General features: G+C 47.4%; 1 protein-coding gene across 5 annotated transcripts in view; it reads right to left on the bottom strand.

The window, feature by feature from the left end:
• The window catches only part of LOC140398479 (galactoside alpha-(1,2)-fucosyltransferase 2-like), a 50,507-nt gene that overhangs the window by 23,061 nt on the left and 10,932 nt on the right, over window positions 1–16,514 (bottom strand). Inside the window, exon 1 of one of the 5 annotated variants that reach the window (XM_072487207.1) lies at window positions 3,775–3,843. The exons of 1 other annotated variant lie outside the window; for it this stretch is intronic. Coding sequence is in view for 1 of the 4 variants with exons in the window: in XM_072487203.1 (XP_072343304.1) it covers window positions 3,736–3,738 (3 nt within the window). In the remaining 3 variants the exon portion in view is untranslated. Of the gene's footprint in view, window positions 1–219; window positions 628–3,501; window positions 3,645–3,735; window positions 3,844–16,514 lie in introns of those variants that run through there. 3 more of the 5 variants (XM_072487203.1, XM_072487209.1, XM_072487206.1) reach the window with 3 other exon arrangements.

The following is a 16,514-nucleotide window of genomic DNA, read 5'->3' as shown; positions in this document are numbered from 1 at the left end:
GTGAAGGGTAATCCTCCAGTTAAGGAAAAGTCAAACATAGATCAATCACAAACAAACCTTTTGGGCTTTAACCTGGTGTTGTAAGACGTCTTACTGTGATCACAATTAGGTCATTAACGTCAATTTTGAGCTGAGCACATTTGTTTGCAGAAGTTATCATTCACCTCCCCACATTCAAAACTCCAGTCTTTGCTCGCTTCTACTTTTAACTTTGCCCACCTCAATTACTTTATGCTCCTTCGTTCCTTTAATTTTCTTCCACTCTCTTCTCCGTCTTGGCCAGTGAGTTTTTATTATCTTTGCCTCATGGGTTCTTTCCCACTTCCCCCTTTCACGCCACGCTGTTTCGATGTTGCAAGATGTACAATGCTGATCGTCCCTTCCCAGGGAGCGTTGTCCGTCTGGCCCCAGTTTAAGCAAAATATTTGGTATGCAGCAATATTGACACGAGTAAAGCAGACACACAACCAGTCAAATTAAAATGATCGTGGCTGTCAAAACCAGGAAGTTAAAAGCACTCTTTTTCTTTGACCTTGTTAGATAGAGAAGTCAATGGTTTAAGATAGAAAGGAAAGTTTAAAAAAAATACTTTGCAAAAAAAAGAATCGTTTTAAAAATGTTTTTTTTTTGTCCACCACGGAGAAGTCATATTACATGTGCGTAACGAGCAGGTAAGTGTGACTCGCAGTAATTAGAAGGTAGTAAACACCTTTGAAAACCCAGCCACACCTTATTCAAGATGATATTGAACAGGTTTTTACAGCTATCCATCACATGTTCAATTGCAAATCACAAGCAACTTTGGAACTAGTCTGAACGCACATTTGTATCTCCGCCGTGCACGCTCCAATGCCCACGTTTGTTTGTAGTTTCAGATTAAAAACTGTCAACTTTGGCAGCTTCGCCAAAATCTGGCCCCTGTAGCCAGCCTCGCCAATCACGGACCATCCCCCACCAGTCCCCCCAGCCCCTGCCGAAGCCGCCCCTGCCAGCAGAGCGGCTTGCCCCCAACTGTGGTGGCGCTGGGCACAGCATTGTGAGCGTTGTGAGCGCACGTGTCCCACGCGTCGGGGACTCCACCCATCTGGGGCGGAGCATCGCACAAATGGCGCCGCCCATGATTTCGCCGTAAATGGGGATTCTCCGGCCGACTTTTAATTCCAGATTGTTATTGGATTCAATTTCACCATCTGCAATGGTGGGATTCGAACCCGGGTCCCCAGTGCAATACCCTGGGGTTTCTACGTCAGTGACAGTGACCTGGGGGCAGCCAGGTGGTACAGTGGTTAGCACTGCTGCTTCACAGCTCCAGGATCTCAGGTTCAATTCCTGTCTCGGTTGACTGTGTTCAGCTGACGGAGTTTTCACTTTATCCCCGTTTCTGCATGGGTTTCCTCCGGGTGATCCGGTTTCTCTCACAGTCCAAAGATGTGCAGGTTAGGTGGATTGGTCATGCTAAATTGCCCCTTAGTATCCAAATGGTTAGGTGGGGTTACTGGGTTACAGGTAGGGTGCTCTTTCCAAGGACCGGGGCCGACTCGATGGGCCGAATGGCCTCCTTCTGCACTGTAAATGATATGAATTACACCACTGCCTCCCCATCATGGTCAGAATCCCCCATCGGCAGAATCATCCCTATTTTGAAATGTATGGACATCAGGTGAGCACAGGTTCAGCTACAGGTATAAAACCTCCCATTGTCCATCTTGCACCTTCAGCATGGGCAACGCGACTTGATCAGGGTTTAAAATTAGAGTTCTTGCCATGAAGCAGGGAGTGGATGCCACTGCTGCTGTTGCTCAGGGGAGATAATCGACAACATTCTATTGTCGAACTACAGATAATCCACTCCAATATTTTGTATCGACGCAGGCAAGTCCAATGCCTCAGGGGATAACTGCCAAACATCACATTTGCCAGTAGCCTGATGTCAGTTTCAACCAGATGAAATACAAGTTCATAAAAGTTCAACCTTGAGATAAAGAAACAATTTCAAGACTTAGTAGCAGCACCCCCCCCACCCCCAACCCCATCAGCAAGACCTTCTTAAAGGTAAGCAGTTCTTAAAAATTCATTTATGGGATGTGGCATCGCTGGCTGATCCAACATTTATTGCCCATCCTTAATTGCCCTTGATCTGAGTGACTTCCTAAGCCATTTCAGTGGGCATTTTTAAGAGTTAACCATATTGCTGTGGGTCGGAATTCACATGTAGGCCAAACCAGGTAAGGTTGGCAGATTTTCTTCCCAAAAGTATACTAGTGAAACAGTTGGTTTTTATTGTGACAATCGTTTCATGGTCATCATTATACTTTCTTCAAATTCCAGATTTTTATTGAAATCAAATTTCATTATCGGCCCTGGTAGGGTTCAAACCTGGGTCCTCAGGGAATCACCCTAGGTCCAGTCACAGTACTACTACACTCCTGTCTCCCCTTAACTCAGGCACATGCAGTCTCAGTTCTAAGAGGGGGATCAATGATCAGACAAGATCAATTAATCAAGTCCAAAAATGTGCAGGTTAGGGTGGGTTACAGGATCATGGGAAAAGGGCGGGGGAGTGGGCCTAGGTGAAATGCACTTTCATCGGTGCAGACTCGATGGGCCAAATGGCCTCCTTGTGCACTGTAGTGATTCTATGATTCTATAAAGTGAGTATTGTGTTGAGTGCAGTAATCCACATTTAAGTATTGAACAGTCATTTAAGTGGATTTTCTGTAGGCCAAGATGCCGTGTACGCACCAGCAAAGCACGTTTAGGGGCGTGGAGAGAAATCATCGACCCTGGTGCTTCTCCAGTTTCCAGCCCCTTATTATCCCCGTCCTGTCCCTAATCAGACAATTACGCACAACTTGTAGTCAGTCATATTATTCAACCAGCTCCGCATTTTGGAATCCGGCCCTTTTACAATATCTCGACAGCAACGAAAATTATAAAACTTTCCAGTAAATTGAGCAACAACCAACCCAATCATTTGCAATCAAGTGCTATTTCTACCCCACAAGTGGGCTTGATTAACTGAAAACTTACACTTTGCATTGAGCGATTATTAGTTTATCATTTTCAATTGAAACTGACCACACTGACAAATGCACCAGCACTGAACGTGTAATAGGAGAGCAAAGTACTGCAGATTCTGGAAACCTAAAATTAAAAATGCTGGAAATACGCAGCAGGCCAGGCAGCATGTGTGGAGAGAGAAACAGTGGGGTGAGTTCTCCACCGGCGGGATTCTCTGCTCCGCCGGCAGCGCTACCCCGCCTGCGGGTTTCCCGGTGCCGTTGGTTGGCTACAACGGGAAATCCCATTGGCCAGTGGCGGGAACAGAGAATCCCACTACCAGCGATGGTGCGTCGCCAAGAAACCCGCGGCTGGGGAGGCAGAGACTTCACCCTTGTGTCAATGTTGCAGGAGCATGCGATCTACACAACTGATTCCATTTCTCTCTCTGCACAAGCATTTTCAACATTTCCCTTGTTCTGTTGGAGCAAGTTTAATCACCTTTGACAACTCTCCAAAGATCAATCTGATTGTGAGCCTTCCATTCCCCTTCGGCAACAAACCCAGCTGCAGCTGCCTGAGATTGGGTTCGACACAATATTAAAACTGAATTTCAAAAAAAAGGTACAGCATGACAAAAACATAAGCCACTTGCTGAGCTTAAAAATCCAGCTCAAAGCAATAAATTGATCATTTTATATCATTAAAAAAAAATAAGTAGTTAATAACAATGACCATTAAGAAGTACCAAGCAGCAGAACTAACTCACAAAACCTTTTTTGCCTCTTTGTTTCAGAAGCAGATGTAGAGAGAGAAAGACACACTTGAGTCCGTACGACTTCCTGGTCATTAGGATAGGGGAGGGGCCAGGGTTGAACCGAGGATGTGCGTTTAACTAACACCAACATTTGCATTCATCCCTGAAGGTGCACAGTCAGAGCTGACCTTGACAAAATTCATACCAGTGTGGGGTTTAGAAGCAGGATGCCTTTTCGCTTGGGTTTCCCTTCTCTCCGACCTCCATGTGGGGATTGATTTTTGGGGAGGGAGGGAAAAGAGGGGGAGGATGTGCGTCCTTGTACTGATCAACATTTAAGTGTGTGTGTGTTGTGAGAATAGATGTTATTTTAAAAATATTTGGGGGAAATATTGTGCTATTCTGTAAAGAAGCCTGTGTGTGTGTGTATATGATTTAATTGAGCTGGGGAAAGGTTCATACAGACCATTTATCTGTAAAAGTTGAGGGATGAAAGGGGTGAAGCTGCAAGGTGCATGCATTAGGAATGAAGCTACAGTCAAGTGCTCTTTTTAAGCAATAAAGTTTAGAAACTTGGGTTAAGAGGACTTAATTTATCAACTGTTAAATTTCTTTGGGGAATTAAATGCTTTTGCAGCTTGCACTGACAAGCGGGACCTCCTCAGTGCTAAATTACGCTAAAGTGTGGCCTCGGGGGGCATTCCCCGCAGGGGCCCGGAAACAAAACAGAGTGTCGCTCGAAAGTGGGGTCCTTGTGATCCCGGCTGCAAGTTCCAGGAACGCCCCACTAGTCCGCCCAGAACAGACTGTTGTTTTTAGTTAAATCACACCTTAAGTGTGGGTGAATAGAGGTGTGGATTTGACCCGAAAAGCCAGCGACAATCACCCCGTCAAACCCACCCAAAGTAACACTAACGGCATGATCCAATGGCCATGCTGTGCAGGAAAAGCAGCTCGCCGCGGTGCAGCATGGCCGATAAAAACCTGGAGACCCGCTCTCGGATCTACCCGGCATGCAATGCATGGCGAGATCCAACGTGATTTTGTGAGACGTTGCGATGTAAATCCCGCCCATTACGGATGGGATCACGTTTTGGCAAATCTGCATATTATAGCAAGACAGTTGGGCGCGATTCTCCAGCCTTGTCGCGCTCTCGCTCAAGCGAAACAAGGCCGGTGAATAGCGGGAGAGGCCAACAACATGAAACGCACCAGGTGCTAAACAGTTTGCGATGCAAATGGCCCGCTGCCATAGGCAAAATTGGGATCGCGCTGTAGGTGGCGAGAAGCCAATTATCACCGCTTATGCCTAATTTCCATACAATAAATGAGAGCCCCCCCCCCCCCCCCCATATCCAATGGCCTCCCGTCATTCAGCGGCCTCCCAGCAAGTGGTCACGCTGGCGCCAATTAGTACTCCTTTTGAAAAACGTGAACCTGGTGGAAGGGCTTCTGTGGGGAGCCGAGGATGTGAATGGGGGGGGGGGGGGAGGAGACGCTTGGGTGAGAACCAGTGGGAACCGCTCGCAGCACCACCATTTCAACTCCTGGATCATTTACCCATTCCGGGGGCAACCCTTGTTCCTGCCCGTCTGCCCCAATGACCATTCATAGCCCCGCCGACTGCAGTCGTCTCTGGCCATGCGGCTGGAGGCTTTTGCTAATCGAGAATTGACAATCGTGGTTAAGTGAGCACTTCACACATCCAAAGTGGATTCCCATGGGTGGGCGGGCCATATAGCATGTGGGAGTGTTGCCAAGCATCCCAATCACACCTTGATGCCTGGACACTGCGGGAGGCAACACCACACACGCAGCAGCCAACATCCGAACACCCAAGGGTAGGGACACAGCTCCGGGGGCATGCCCACGGCCGGAGGGTGGGTGGGTGCCACTGGGAGGGGGAGATGCCTGGAGAGATCGGAGGTCAATACACATTGCGGAAGAAAATGACAGGCGTCATAATGGTTGTGCACAAGGGTGTTGAATGTACAATACGAGTCCTCAGTTTCCCAATGCTGCCCCCCCCCCCCCCCCCCCCCCCATGGCATGCTGACTTCAAGATGCGGCCATGGGATGGGTCCGGGTTGGCAACCAGCCCTGTCGGAGCCCATAGGGCCCTGGGGTTCACCTTGGGATGGAGGGGCAGTTGATTTGAGCCCCGGCTGCCCCTGCATCCTCTGGCTCTATCAGCCCTCATGCTTCCCCATGGTCCGCACCATGATGTTGATGCTCCTCAGTGATTGGGCCATGCTCTGTAGCGCCTCGTCAATGCCCACATGCGACTGGGACAAGCTCCGTAGCGCCTCGGTGATGTCCATCTGAGAGTGGGACATATCCCACAGAACCTCATCAAGGTCAGCCTGGTACTGGATGGCATCCCCCAGTGAGGCAGACATTCTGCTGAGACCCTCAGCGATGGCCATCACCGACTGCGCAACGCCTTGGACACCTTCATTAATGGTTCTGACGCCGTGCACCAGGCTTTTCACTGCGGTTGCCACCCTAGCAGTGTTGGCCCAGTGCCACGCATTGCCGGTGGCATCTCCTGCATCCATAGCCTCTGGGACTCCTCCAAGCGGCTATGGATCTGCTGGAGTATGCAGATTCTCTCTCTGCATGTCCCGGCTGCTCCTTGTCATCTCCATCAGCTCCGAGTACCTCTGTAACACAGGCTCAGCATCAAGCTGGGTCCCAACCTGCGATCGAACAGCCCTCCGACTGCTGTCTCTGGGGGTTCCTGCCTCCACCTGATGTACATCAGCAGCTGTGTGGTGCTCACCAGATTGTGCCCCTGAAGCCTGACCTCTAATATGTCCCACCGAGGTGTGTGTTTCTGCGCTGGTGGAGGGTGGGGATGACAGCAGTGCCGCGATTATAATGGTTGCATCCTTGGTCTCATGGGAGGCAGGCGAGGGTACGGCGATGTCAGCTGGAGGGCTTGCAGGAGAATTAACATGTGGTCAGTGGGAGGGATGGGTCAGTCAGTCAATAAGGCAGTAAAAGCTCATGTTTGACAGGTCCCCCAGGTGGTCCCTCCCCATCTGCGGCGTCCACCAGCCTCCGCGTGGGTGACCGCCCTGTCCACAGCCACCCCAGCCACCTCCAGGGCCTGCTCCTCGAAGGAGGTGAGGATTCTTAAGTCTGGCAGCCCACCGTCAATCTGGGCCCTCTCCCGATGATTATGGGAGACCTTTACCTGAGGAGACACAGAGGGGGGCATCATTAGCCACATGCGTGGTTCACAGTGGTGGGAATGGGGGTGTGAAGGGAGGGTTGAGGTCACATGGGGAGTTGGGGGGTGGATGCTCCCTTGCGGGGGAGGGGGAGGTGTTGGTATCTACTCACGCATGCTGCCCGATGTAGGCCGTTGACCCTTTTTCGTCACTAGAGGCCAGTCCTCCTGGTCACACTCCCCGAACTCACAACTGCCGTCACCTCGCCCCAGGCAGCACTGGCTGCCCTATGGCTCACCCTCCGGGGCTCTCAGTGGAACAGGATATCCCTCTTGGCCTACACCATGTCTAGTAGCCTCCCCAGGTCTGCATCGCCAAATCTTGGGGCTGGTCTCCTGGGTGCCATTGTTGCGAGCTGGCTGGGGTTGGTTGAGCAAGTGCAGCTTCAGTGCGGCTCAACCTTGTTAGCGGGTGGGCTGGCGAGCGTGGTCCCAGCGATCCAGCTCGCGCGCCTTCATTTGCAGTGGGAAGCCCATGAGGCCTCATTAAGTGGACCCATTAACATTGAATTGCATTGCCGGCCACAAAGGGCAGAGCGCCAGGAAGCTTGCTACCACACTTAGAATTTTTTTGGAGAATCGCGCCCATTGTCCCACTCTAATGTGCAGATTCCTGAGATACCTGAGGCTTTGGGGTTCATCCCCTTCGCCTCGGAGTCCTCGGGTGAGCGCCGTTCAGCACTGGTCTCCACAAACGGGGAACAGACAGAACGGCACTCATGGGGGCCTCCCAGGAGATCGGACACACCCAGCTGCATGCGCTTTGGGCAGGATGATGCCTTGGCACCATTCTGGTGGGGTGGGGAAACACATACAATGACACCTTTAGACTTTCCAATGCAAGCAGCCCAGCGATTAGGTAGACGATGGCATCATTGGCCAGGGCACCCGGCCATTGTAGCTGGCATGGGTGCTGGCATGTGGGGCAGGGTGGGGGTTCGGCTGTCCCGGGGGAGGGGGGTTACATGGGTGTGGGGGGTGGGGTTAGTGCCAGGGGCAGATGTTGCCTACTCAGCCTGGCCGCCCTGAGGAGGTCATGCAGTTTCTTCCGGCACTGCATGCCAGTCCGGACAATGTTGCCCATGGCACTGACCGCATCTGCCACCTGTGCCCAGGCACGGCGAGTGGCGGCGCCTGCTGGCCTTTCTCCCAGGCTAGGGCACATGGTCATCCTTCTCTCCTCCACGGCGTCCAGGAGGATGTCCAGCTCAGCGTCCCTGAACCGGGGCACTGCTCTCCTTCCAGCCATCTTGTTGACTGGAACGCTGTGTGTGTGTGTGTGTGTGTGTGGGGGGGGTGGATCATCAAATTGCGGCTGCGGTGTGTGAGCCTCATGTCCGCCAATCATGGTCCCGACAAATTCGGAGTCATTTTACATGGAATCGGTTGCGTTCCACGTGTCGATGGTGCTAGCCCATTTAGAGTTGCTAAATCGGTGCAGCTGTTGGCTGTTTTCCTGTCGTAAAACACCACTATCTCCATGCCATCTCGAAATCGGAGAATCCAGCCACCCCGACTCTCTAATGTACTCATTCTCTCAAAAACACGCACACACTTAGGCCGGAATTCTCCGGCGGCGGGATTCTCCGTTATGCCGGCGCCCGGGGTTTTCCCGACGGCCCCACAATGGGAAATCCCATTGGCCGGCTGGCGTAACGGAGAATCCTGCCGGCCGGTCGGAGCAGGAATGTGGGCCGGAGAATCCTGCCCTTATTCTCTCACTCAGGTTAAATCACCACCAGTTATCTCCCTCTCTCAAAGAGAAAGCAGCCTCTCGTCCTCTGGGACTACTCATTTTCATTTTCTTTCTCTCGTAAACATACACACGCTCTTTCGTCTCAGAAGCTCCCATTCTCACACACAGAATTTTCTGTTTTATTGATGAAGGGTGAACTCAGGAGGGAGAAGTGGTGAGAAACGCTCCCCCCCCCCCCCCCCCATCATGCACACTCCCCCCCCACCTGCCCCACACACCTCCCAGGCAACCCCCCACTGCTTAGGCCTCCCCATCAGAAGCCATCCTCCCTGGCACTGCTCTCTGACACGGTTCAGGAATTTTCCTCTTTTAGTGCCCAAGCATGGCCCCCTGGCATTGTGTGAAGTACCAGGTGGCAGTGCCCGAGCACTGCCAGGGTAGTCATAGTCATAAAGTCATAGAATCATACAGCCCTTTCGGCCCATTCTGTCTGCGCCGGTCAAAAACAATCATCTATCCATTTTAATCCCATTTTCAGCACTTGACCCATTGCCCTGTATGCCCTGTGATCGCAAGTGCACATCTAAATGCATCTTAAATGTTATGAGGATCTCTGCATCCACCACCTTTTCAGCCAGCGAATTCCAAACTCACAAAACCCTCTGGGTAAAAATGTTTTTCCTCACACCCCCTCTCAATCTCCTGCTCCTTAAATCTATGCCCCCTTGTCATTGACCCCTCCACCAAGAGGAAGGTTTGTTCCTGTCTAACCCACCTATGCCCTCAGAATTTCATACATCTCAATCATGTCCCCCCTCTCAGTCTCCTCTGTTCCAAGGAAAACAATCCAATTCTATGCAATCTCTCTTCATAATGTAGCCACCTGGGTTGGCCACTTCCCGACTTAAAATGGAGAACCTCAAAGACTGAAGGGAAATTCAGCCAACTCAGGCAAAGACTAGCAAGTACAGAAATCATGTGTATTGAAACCTGTAAAAAACCAGACAGCACTGAAACCAGCAGCCATCTGCATAGTAATGAGCAATTCAAATGCACAATTGCAACAGTTAAGGTGAATAAAGCCAAGCCAGACTCCTCGGCGCCAGCAAGAGCCAAGACAAAGGAAGGCCAACGGACATATAGGGACCGCCCAGCGATCAGTGAACAACTCCAGTGTTGGAGAAATCGATCAAAATGATCGGAACGCAGTCCAATCATTTGGAACCAGGTACGGGGTCCATCCCGAAGGACGGGAAGACCCTGGGGACTATAAATTAAAGCCCCCAAGTTCAAATCGTCCTTCTTGGCAGGGTCACTCAACAACGCGAATCAACCCTGAGAGTGAACTGCCCAAGCGGCCACATCAACCAAGTAAGTCTCAAGTCAACGCTCGCTACGAGATAGGCGTTCCTAGCTACAAGTCCATACCAGCTTTTGAATCCTGCAGACTCAGGACCTGAACGAAAGGCCATTTGTTCCCCTGACCTGGTGGGCCAATTCCAAAGCTAAGTAGGGGCCTTTTAGTGATAGGAATAGTCTAGAAAGTAGAGTTTATGCATGAGTAATGATTTACTGTGTATAATAAATGTGTTTTGATTTGAATCTTACTAATTGGTGTGTTGAGTTATTGATCATTACTTGAACTTGAACCTCGTGGCGGTATCATAAAGATACCTGGCGACTCGAGAGCAAAGGTTAAACAAACAGAGCAAATTACAAATTAAGAACCAACCAAAAGTTAGCAACAATAACTAACACTCTCCAGCCCAGGTGTTATGGGTCAGGGTTTAGAGAACCTCAAAGTGTATCATGGAGTTCACCTGACCCACAACTTTTGCTAGATTGTGGTATGGGGAGCACACGGCTCACTCTACAGGTATTGTACAGCAGACATGGACCAGTGTTTTTTTTAAAACAAAACAATGTTTATTCTATGAACTCAAGTTAACCTTTCTAAAACAAACAGTGTACATCTTAGCAACCAGTAAATCAATACACCCCCCAAAGAATACAACACTAAGTAATCTGTATGCTGTTCTTTTAACATCCAAAAGACTTAACAAACCTCCAAACAGGAGCGCATCAGGGTTTACATTCAAGACTGAAAGCATTTATACTTCTTCTGAATTCACCAAATGATCCATAGATAGTTTTTGGATGGCAGAGACCAACAGCAGTGCAGCTCACTTTTAACTTCAGATTCAGCTCACTGAAAAACACAGACACACCCAAGCTTTCTCAAAGTGAAACTAAAAAGCAGAAGTGGAGCTCAGCTCCACCCATACTCTGACATCACTCCTGTAACCTGAGCAGCTCCATTTCTTAAAGGTACATTTCTTAAACACCCATTTCTGAAAGAGTACTCTCACATGACACAGGCAATATCCTGGTAAATCTCCTCTGCATCCTTTCCAGTGCTATCACATCCCTCCTATAATGTGCAACTGCACACAGTACTCTAGCTGTGGCCTAACCTCACCTCCATGCTCCATGCTTGGGTATTGCCCAGACATCACCCTCTCCCCCCTGGGGGCTGGACTTACCTTTGCGCTCCCAGCAAGGATCATTCACCAGATTCTTGTCTTTAATGGCTTCATGACCCCATTAATTCTTTGGCAGGGCACAATTGAAATGGGAAATCCCAACGGCGGAAAAGCCATTTGGCGACTCCCGTTGGATTACCTGCCCCTGTCGCCAATCCTGCCCACCAAAAATGGGGGGCGAGGATTCCTCCCACTGTCTCACAAACACACATTCAAACACACACACTCTCACATACACACACTCTCACACACACACTCTCACACACAGACATTCACTCTTACTCTCTCCCACATACACACCCACTCTCTCACACACAAACACAATCTCACTCTCTCACTTATACACACACACACATGCACTCACTTGCTCACTGTCATGCACACACTCTCATTTGCTCTCATACACACTCAACCCTTTCTCACTCACACACAATTTCCTAATTACTCACCCTCTCTCACACTCACTCTTGTACACACACACATCCATTTTATCTCTCTCTCACACACACTCACTCACTCACTTACTCAGTCTCACTCACTCATTCTCACACACAAACATTCACTCACACTCATGCTCACTAACATGTTTGCATATTGCACATTCAATCAATCTCTCATTCAGTCTCACAAAGGGAAACTAGGGATGAAGCAGAGGGCAGGAAGGGCTAGGGACCACTGATACCAATGATCAAGGGAAGACTTTGTATTATAATTGGTTAATAGCCATTGTGCTAATATCTGGAGTGCATCTTCAATTATGTCAGATGATGAAAGATCGAATGAACTGGAACCTGAGGGAGGCAGGTTTGAATGGAGTCCTGCTTATGTCTGTCATTAAATAGTCAAGAAATATTCAATATTTTGCAACAAATAATACTCTGCTGTGGTTTCCAGCTGTCTTCTATAAAAGGCACCCAGAGCCCAGTCAGATATTAATACATGGTGGCAATAGTCTGCGAACCATGTATTTTAAGGGAATAAAATAGCTTTCCCATCATTGAAGGCAGAAAAGAGGAATAGCAGTCACTTCAGCAGAGTACACTCGAGAAACACTTGCAGCAGAAAATGGAGCAACAAATTGTTATTGGACTCTAATAACAGCTGACTGTTGCTGAGTAGGCAAGATGACTGTGACGAATGGTTACTGTATCCTTAACACCATGTAGGTGATGCCTCTTTAAGACCGGGTTTGGAACCCTGGGGAACTCCGCCTCCGGCTCCGCCCACCAGGGAGCCTTATATAAGGTGATGCCCTGTAGGTGGCACTCAGTAAGCGCACGTCTCGGTCACTGACTAGTTCTCTGCTTATTAAAGCCTTCATTTACCATTCTACACTCTTGTGTCGTTATTGAGGGTACTACAATGACTAACATTGTGCCATGAGCAACAATGGTAAAAGAGGTCAACAGATTTGTGTGTGTGAGAAAACCTGCAACTCTCTGCATAATGAATTTAGTGGGATCAGACAGAATGAAGGCTTACAACTGAAGATTTTGCTGCGAAGACTTTATTTTGGAACAGCGAGAGCAAGGCTCTCTCAAGGATGAATAAGGCCTGTAGTCCCCAGGACTTTTTCCATGAATGAACTATACACTGTGAACTAAAACATTATAAAATAGCCGGGACTTCTGAGATTCAGCAGCTATCACCCTGGGATCAACATTCACAAGATAAGACCGGAGTTTGGAAACTCACAGCGACATCCTCAAACGTGAACCTGACAAAATTCTCTCTACCGGGTAGTGTGTTTACGTGCAAGGTGTGAGTCTTAAAACCTATGTGACTGTTTAAATAAGCTTAGTGAGAAAATAAGGACTGCATCAATTCAACTATTGTTATGAGTACTGATTTACCGCCTCTTCGGTTGCCACCAGCAGAGGCAGCAATACTGTCAAGCCACAGGACCTCATGTAGGGCCTCGAGCAAGCTGTGTACTGGAGAAACGAGCATTGCCAATTCCATCAATACCAGATCTCCTATCATTCTTTTAAATTACAGAAGATACAGGCCTAGTTGACCCAATCTCTCCTTAAGCAACAATCTTGCCATCCCAGGAATCAGGCTGAATCATCTTTGCATTCCCTCTATGGCAAACATATCCTTTCTTAGGTAAGGAGACCAAAGTTGCACACAATGCTCCAGGTGTGGTCGCACCAATGTCCTGTACAGCTGCAGTAAGACATCTTTGCTTCTTTACTCAAGTCTTCCTGCAATGAAGGCCAACATGCAATTTGCCTTCTTAACTGCTTGCTGTACCTGCATGCTTACTTTTAGTGATTGACATACAAGACCACTCAGGCCCCTTTGTCATTCAACATTCACAGTCTATCACCATTCAAATAATACTCTGGCATTCTGTTTTTCCTTCTGAAGTGGTTTACTTCACATTTATTCACACCATTCTGACAGAGCACCGAGGCAGGTTGAAACATTTATGAACAGGTGTTTATTGTGACCTGGTGAACATGTATCTACAGGTTTGTGCCCTAGCCCCTAATGCTAGGAAACAGGGATAATCCAGCAATTTATAGGCCAGTGAGCCTGACATTAGTCATGGGGAAGCTTTTGGAAAAGAAACTGAGGCACAGGATATGTGCACATTTGGAGGAAAATGGACTAGTTAGTGACAGGCAGCATGGTTTTGTATGGGAAGGTCAGGTCTCACCAACTTGATTGAGTTTTTTGAAGAAGTGACAAAACAAATTGATGAGGGAAGGGCTGTGGATGTAAAATCACACAGGATTCAGGGTGGGCTGGCTAGGTGGATACAGAACTGGCTTAGTTAAAGAAGACAGAGAGTAGCGGTGGAAGGATGTTTTTCAGAATGGAAATCTGTAGCTAATAGTTTTTCGGAGGGATCAGTGCTGGGACCTCTGTTGTGTGTAGTATATAAAAATGTTCTGGAGGAAAATGTGGGTGGTCTGAGTAGTAAGTTTGCAGGTGATTTGCATAATGATGAGGATAGTGAGAAAGAGCGTCAAAGTCGAAGGCTTGGTGGGGATCGATTTAAATATGTCCAAGCATTGCCAAGGTTTGACGAGAAGGAGATAGAAGCCTTTTTCATTTCACTTGAGAAGGTGGCTAAACAAATGAAATGGCCACAGGACATGTGGGTATTACTGATTCAAACAAAGCTGCTAGGTAAGGCTAGTGAAGTGTTTGCATCACTACCGGAGGAGGTATCTGGGACGTATGAGGAGGTGAAAAAATCCATCTTAGGTGCATATGAAGTAGTGCCTGAGCTTACAGAAAAAGGTTAGAAATTTACGGACAGAATTTGGTCAAACATACATGGAGTTTGAAAGCATCAAACAGAGTAATTTTGATAGGTGGATAAGGGCTTTGAAAATAGACCAAACGTATGAAGCTCTCAGAGAAATTATACTTTTGGAGGAGTTCAACAATTTAATTCCTGATGTAGTGAGAACTCATGTGGAAGAGCAGAGGGTTAAAACTGCAAGGTTAGCAGCAGAAATAGCAGATGATTATGAATTAGTTCATAAATCAAAGCTTGGTTTCCAACATCAGTTTCAGCCTGTGAAGGATAGAAACTGGGGACATGAGAAATACTCACATGATGGAGGTAAAGGTGATCTGGTGGGAGATAATAAGGAGAGTGTACCTCAGATTAAAAAAGAAATCCAGGAGGGTGGAAAATAAATGAAAAGTTTCAAATGTTTTCACTGAAATAAACGTAGAGTCACAGTGTTGGTGGTTGAAGAAAAGCACTGGGAAGGATGATGTGGTAAAACAGGATAAGACAGTGGGGTTTGTGAAAGTTGTAAAGGAAAGCCCAAGTGAAGCGAAGGAGCTGCAAAAGATTGTACAGCCTGATCAACAGGTGATTGATAAGAAGGTGCCAGATCTCTTAAAAAATGTTACTTGTGTGGGTAACGTTTATACATGTGTATCAGGAGGAGCAGGTAAAGAAGTCGATCTTTAATAGTAAGAGATGAGGAGTTATGTAGTTTGGGAAGATTGTTGCCAGAAAAAGTGGTGATATGTGGAATTCAGGGTGAGAGGCGTAGTGTTCCATTATATAAGGTATGGTTGGAAAGTCCAGTGAAGAGTGGTGAAGTAGTAGTAGGAGTAATAGAGAAACTATCTTGTCCAGGAATACAGTTTATCTGGGTAATGATATAGCTGCATCGCAGGTGGGAGTGATGTCTACTGTGGTTGATAAGCCAGTGGGAAATCAGACAACTGAAGTGTTGAAGGATGAATATCCTGGGATTTTTCCGGATTGTGTAGTAACAAGGTCGCAAAGTCACAGGTTAAGCCAAGAGGAGAAATCAAAGAGTGAAGATGAAGTTGAAGTGCAATTATCAGAAACGATTTTTGATCAGATGGTTGAAAAAGAACAAGAACAGGTGGAGGATGAGGCGGATATTTTTAGTTCTGGAAAATTGGCGGAGTTACAACAGAAAGATGTAGAAATAAAACGGATGTATCAGAAAGCATACACGAAAGAGGAATCTGAGTGTATACCAGAGTGTTATTACCGTAAAAGTAATGACTTGATGAGAAAATGAAGACCTTTATATATGCAGGCGGACAAAAAGTGGGCAAACTTTCTTCAAGTAGTATTGCTGGTAGGGTATAGAAATGAGATGTTGCGAGGTACCAGTGGGAGGTCATTTGGGAAAAAGGAAAACTCAATCTAAAATCCAGAACCATTTTTATTGGCCTGGACTACATAAAGATGTAGTTCAATTTTGTCAATCATGTCATACATGTTAAATGATAGGGAAACCTCAAGCAGTGATAAAACCAGTGCCCTTAATCCCCATTCCAGCATTTGAGGAACGTTTTACAAGGGTCCTAATTGATTGCATTGGACCGCTTCCTAAAATGAAAAGTAGGAATCAATATCTTTTGACGATAATGGATGTGTCTACTAGGTTTCCAGAGGCCATTCCAGTATGTAATATTACAGCTAAAAGGATTGTGGAGGAGTTACTTAAATTCTTTACTCGATATGGACTACCCACAGAAATACAATCGGATCAAGGATCAAATTTTACCTCAAGGTTATTCAAAGAAGTTATGGGTAGCTTAGGAATAAAACAATTTAAATCAACTGCGTACCATCCAGAATCACAGGGAGCGTTAGAAAGGTGGCATCAGACATTAAAGACAATGTTAAGTGCTTATTGTCATGATTATCCAGAGGATTGGGATAAAGGAATTCCATTCGTACTGTTTGAATTAGGGATGCACCTATGAGTCAACCAAATGTAGTCCTTTTGAACTAATTTTTGGTCATGACGTAAGAGGACCACT

This window comes from Scyliorhinus torazame, chromosome 21 (genome assembly GCF_047496885.1).
Source record: "Scyliorhinus torazame isolate Kashiwa2021f chromosome 21, sScyTor2.1, whole genome shotgun sequence".
NCBI classification, from domain to species: domain Eukaryota; kingdom Metazoa; phylum Chordata; class Chondrichthyes; order Carcharhiniformes; family Scyliorhinidae; genus Scyliorhinus; species Scyliorhinus torazame.
This window is presented reverse-complemented; position numbering and strand designations above follow the sequence as displayed.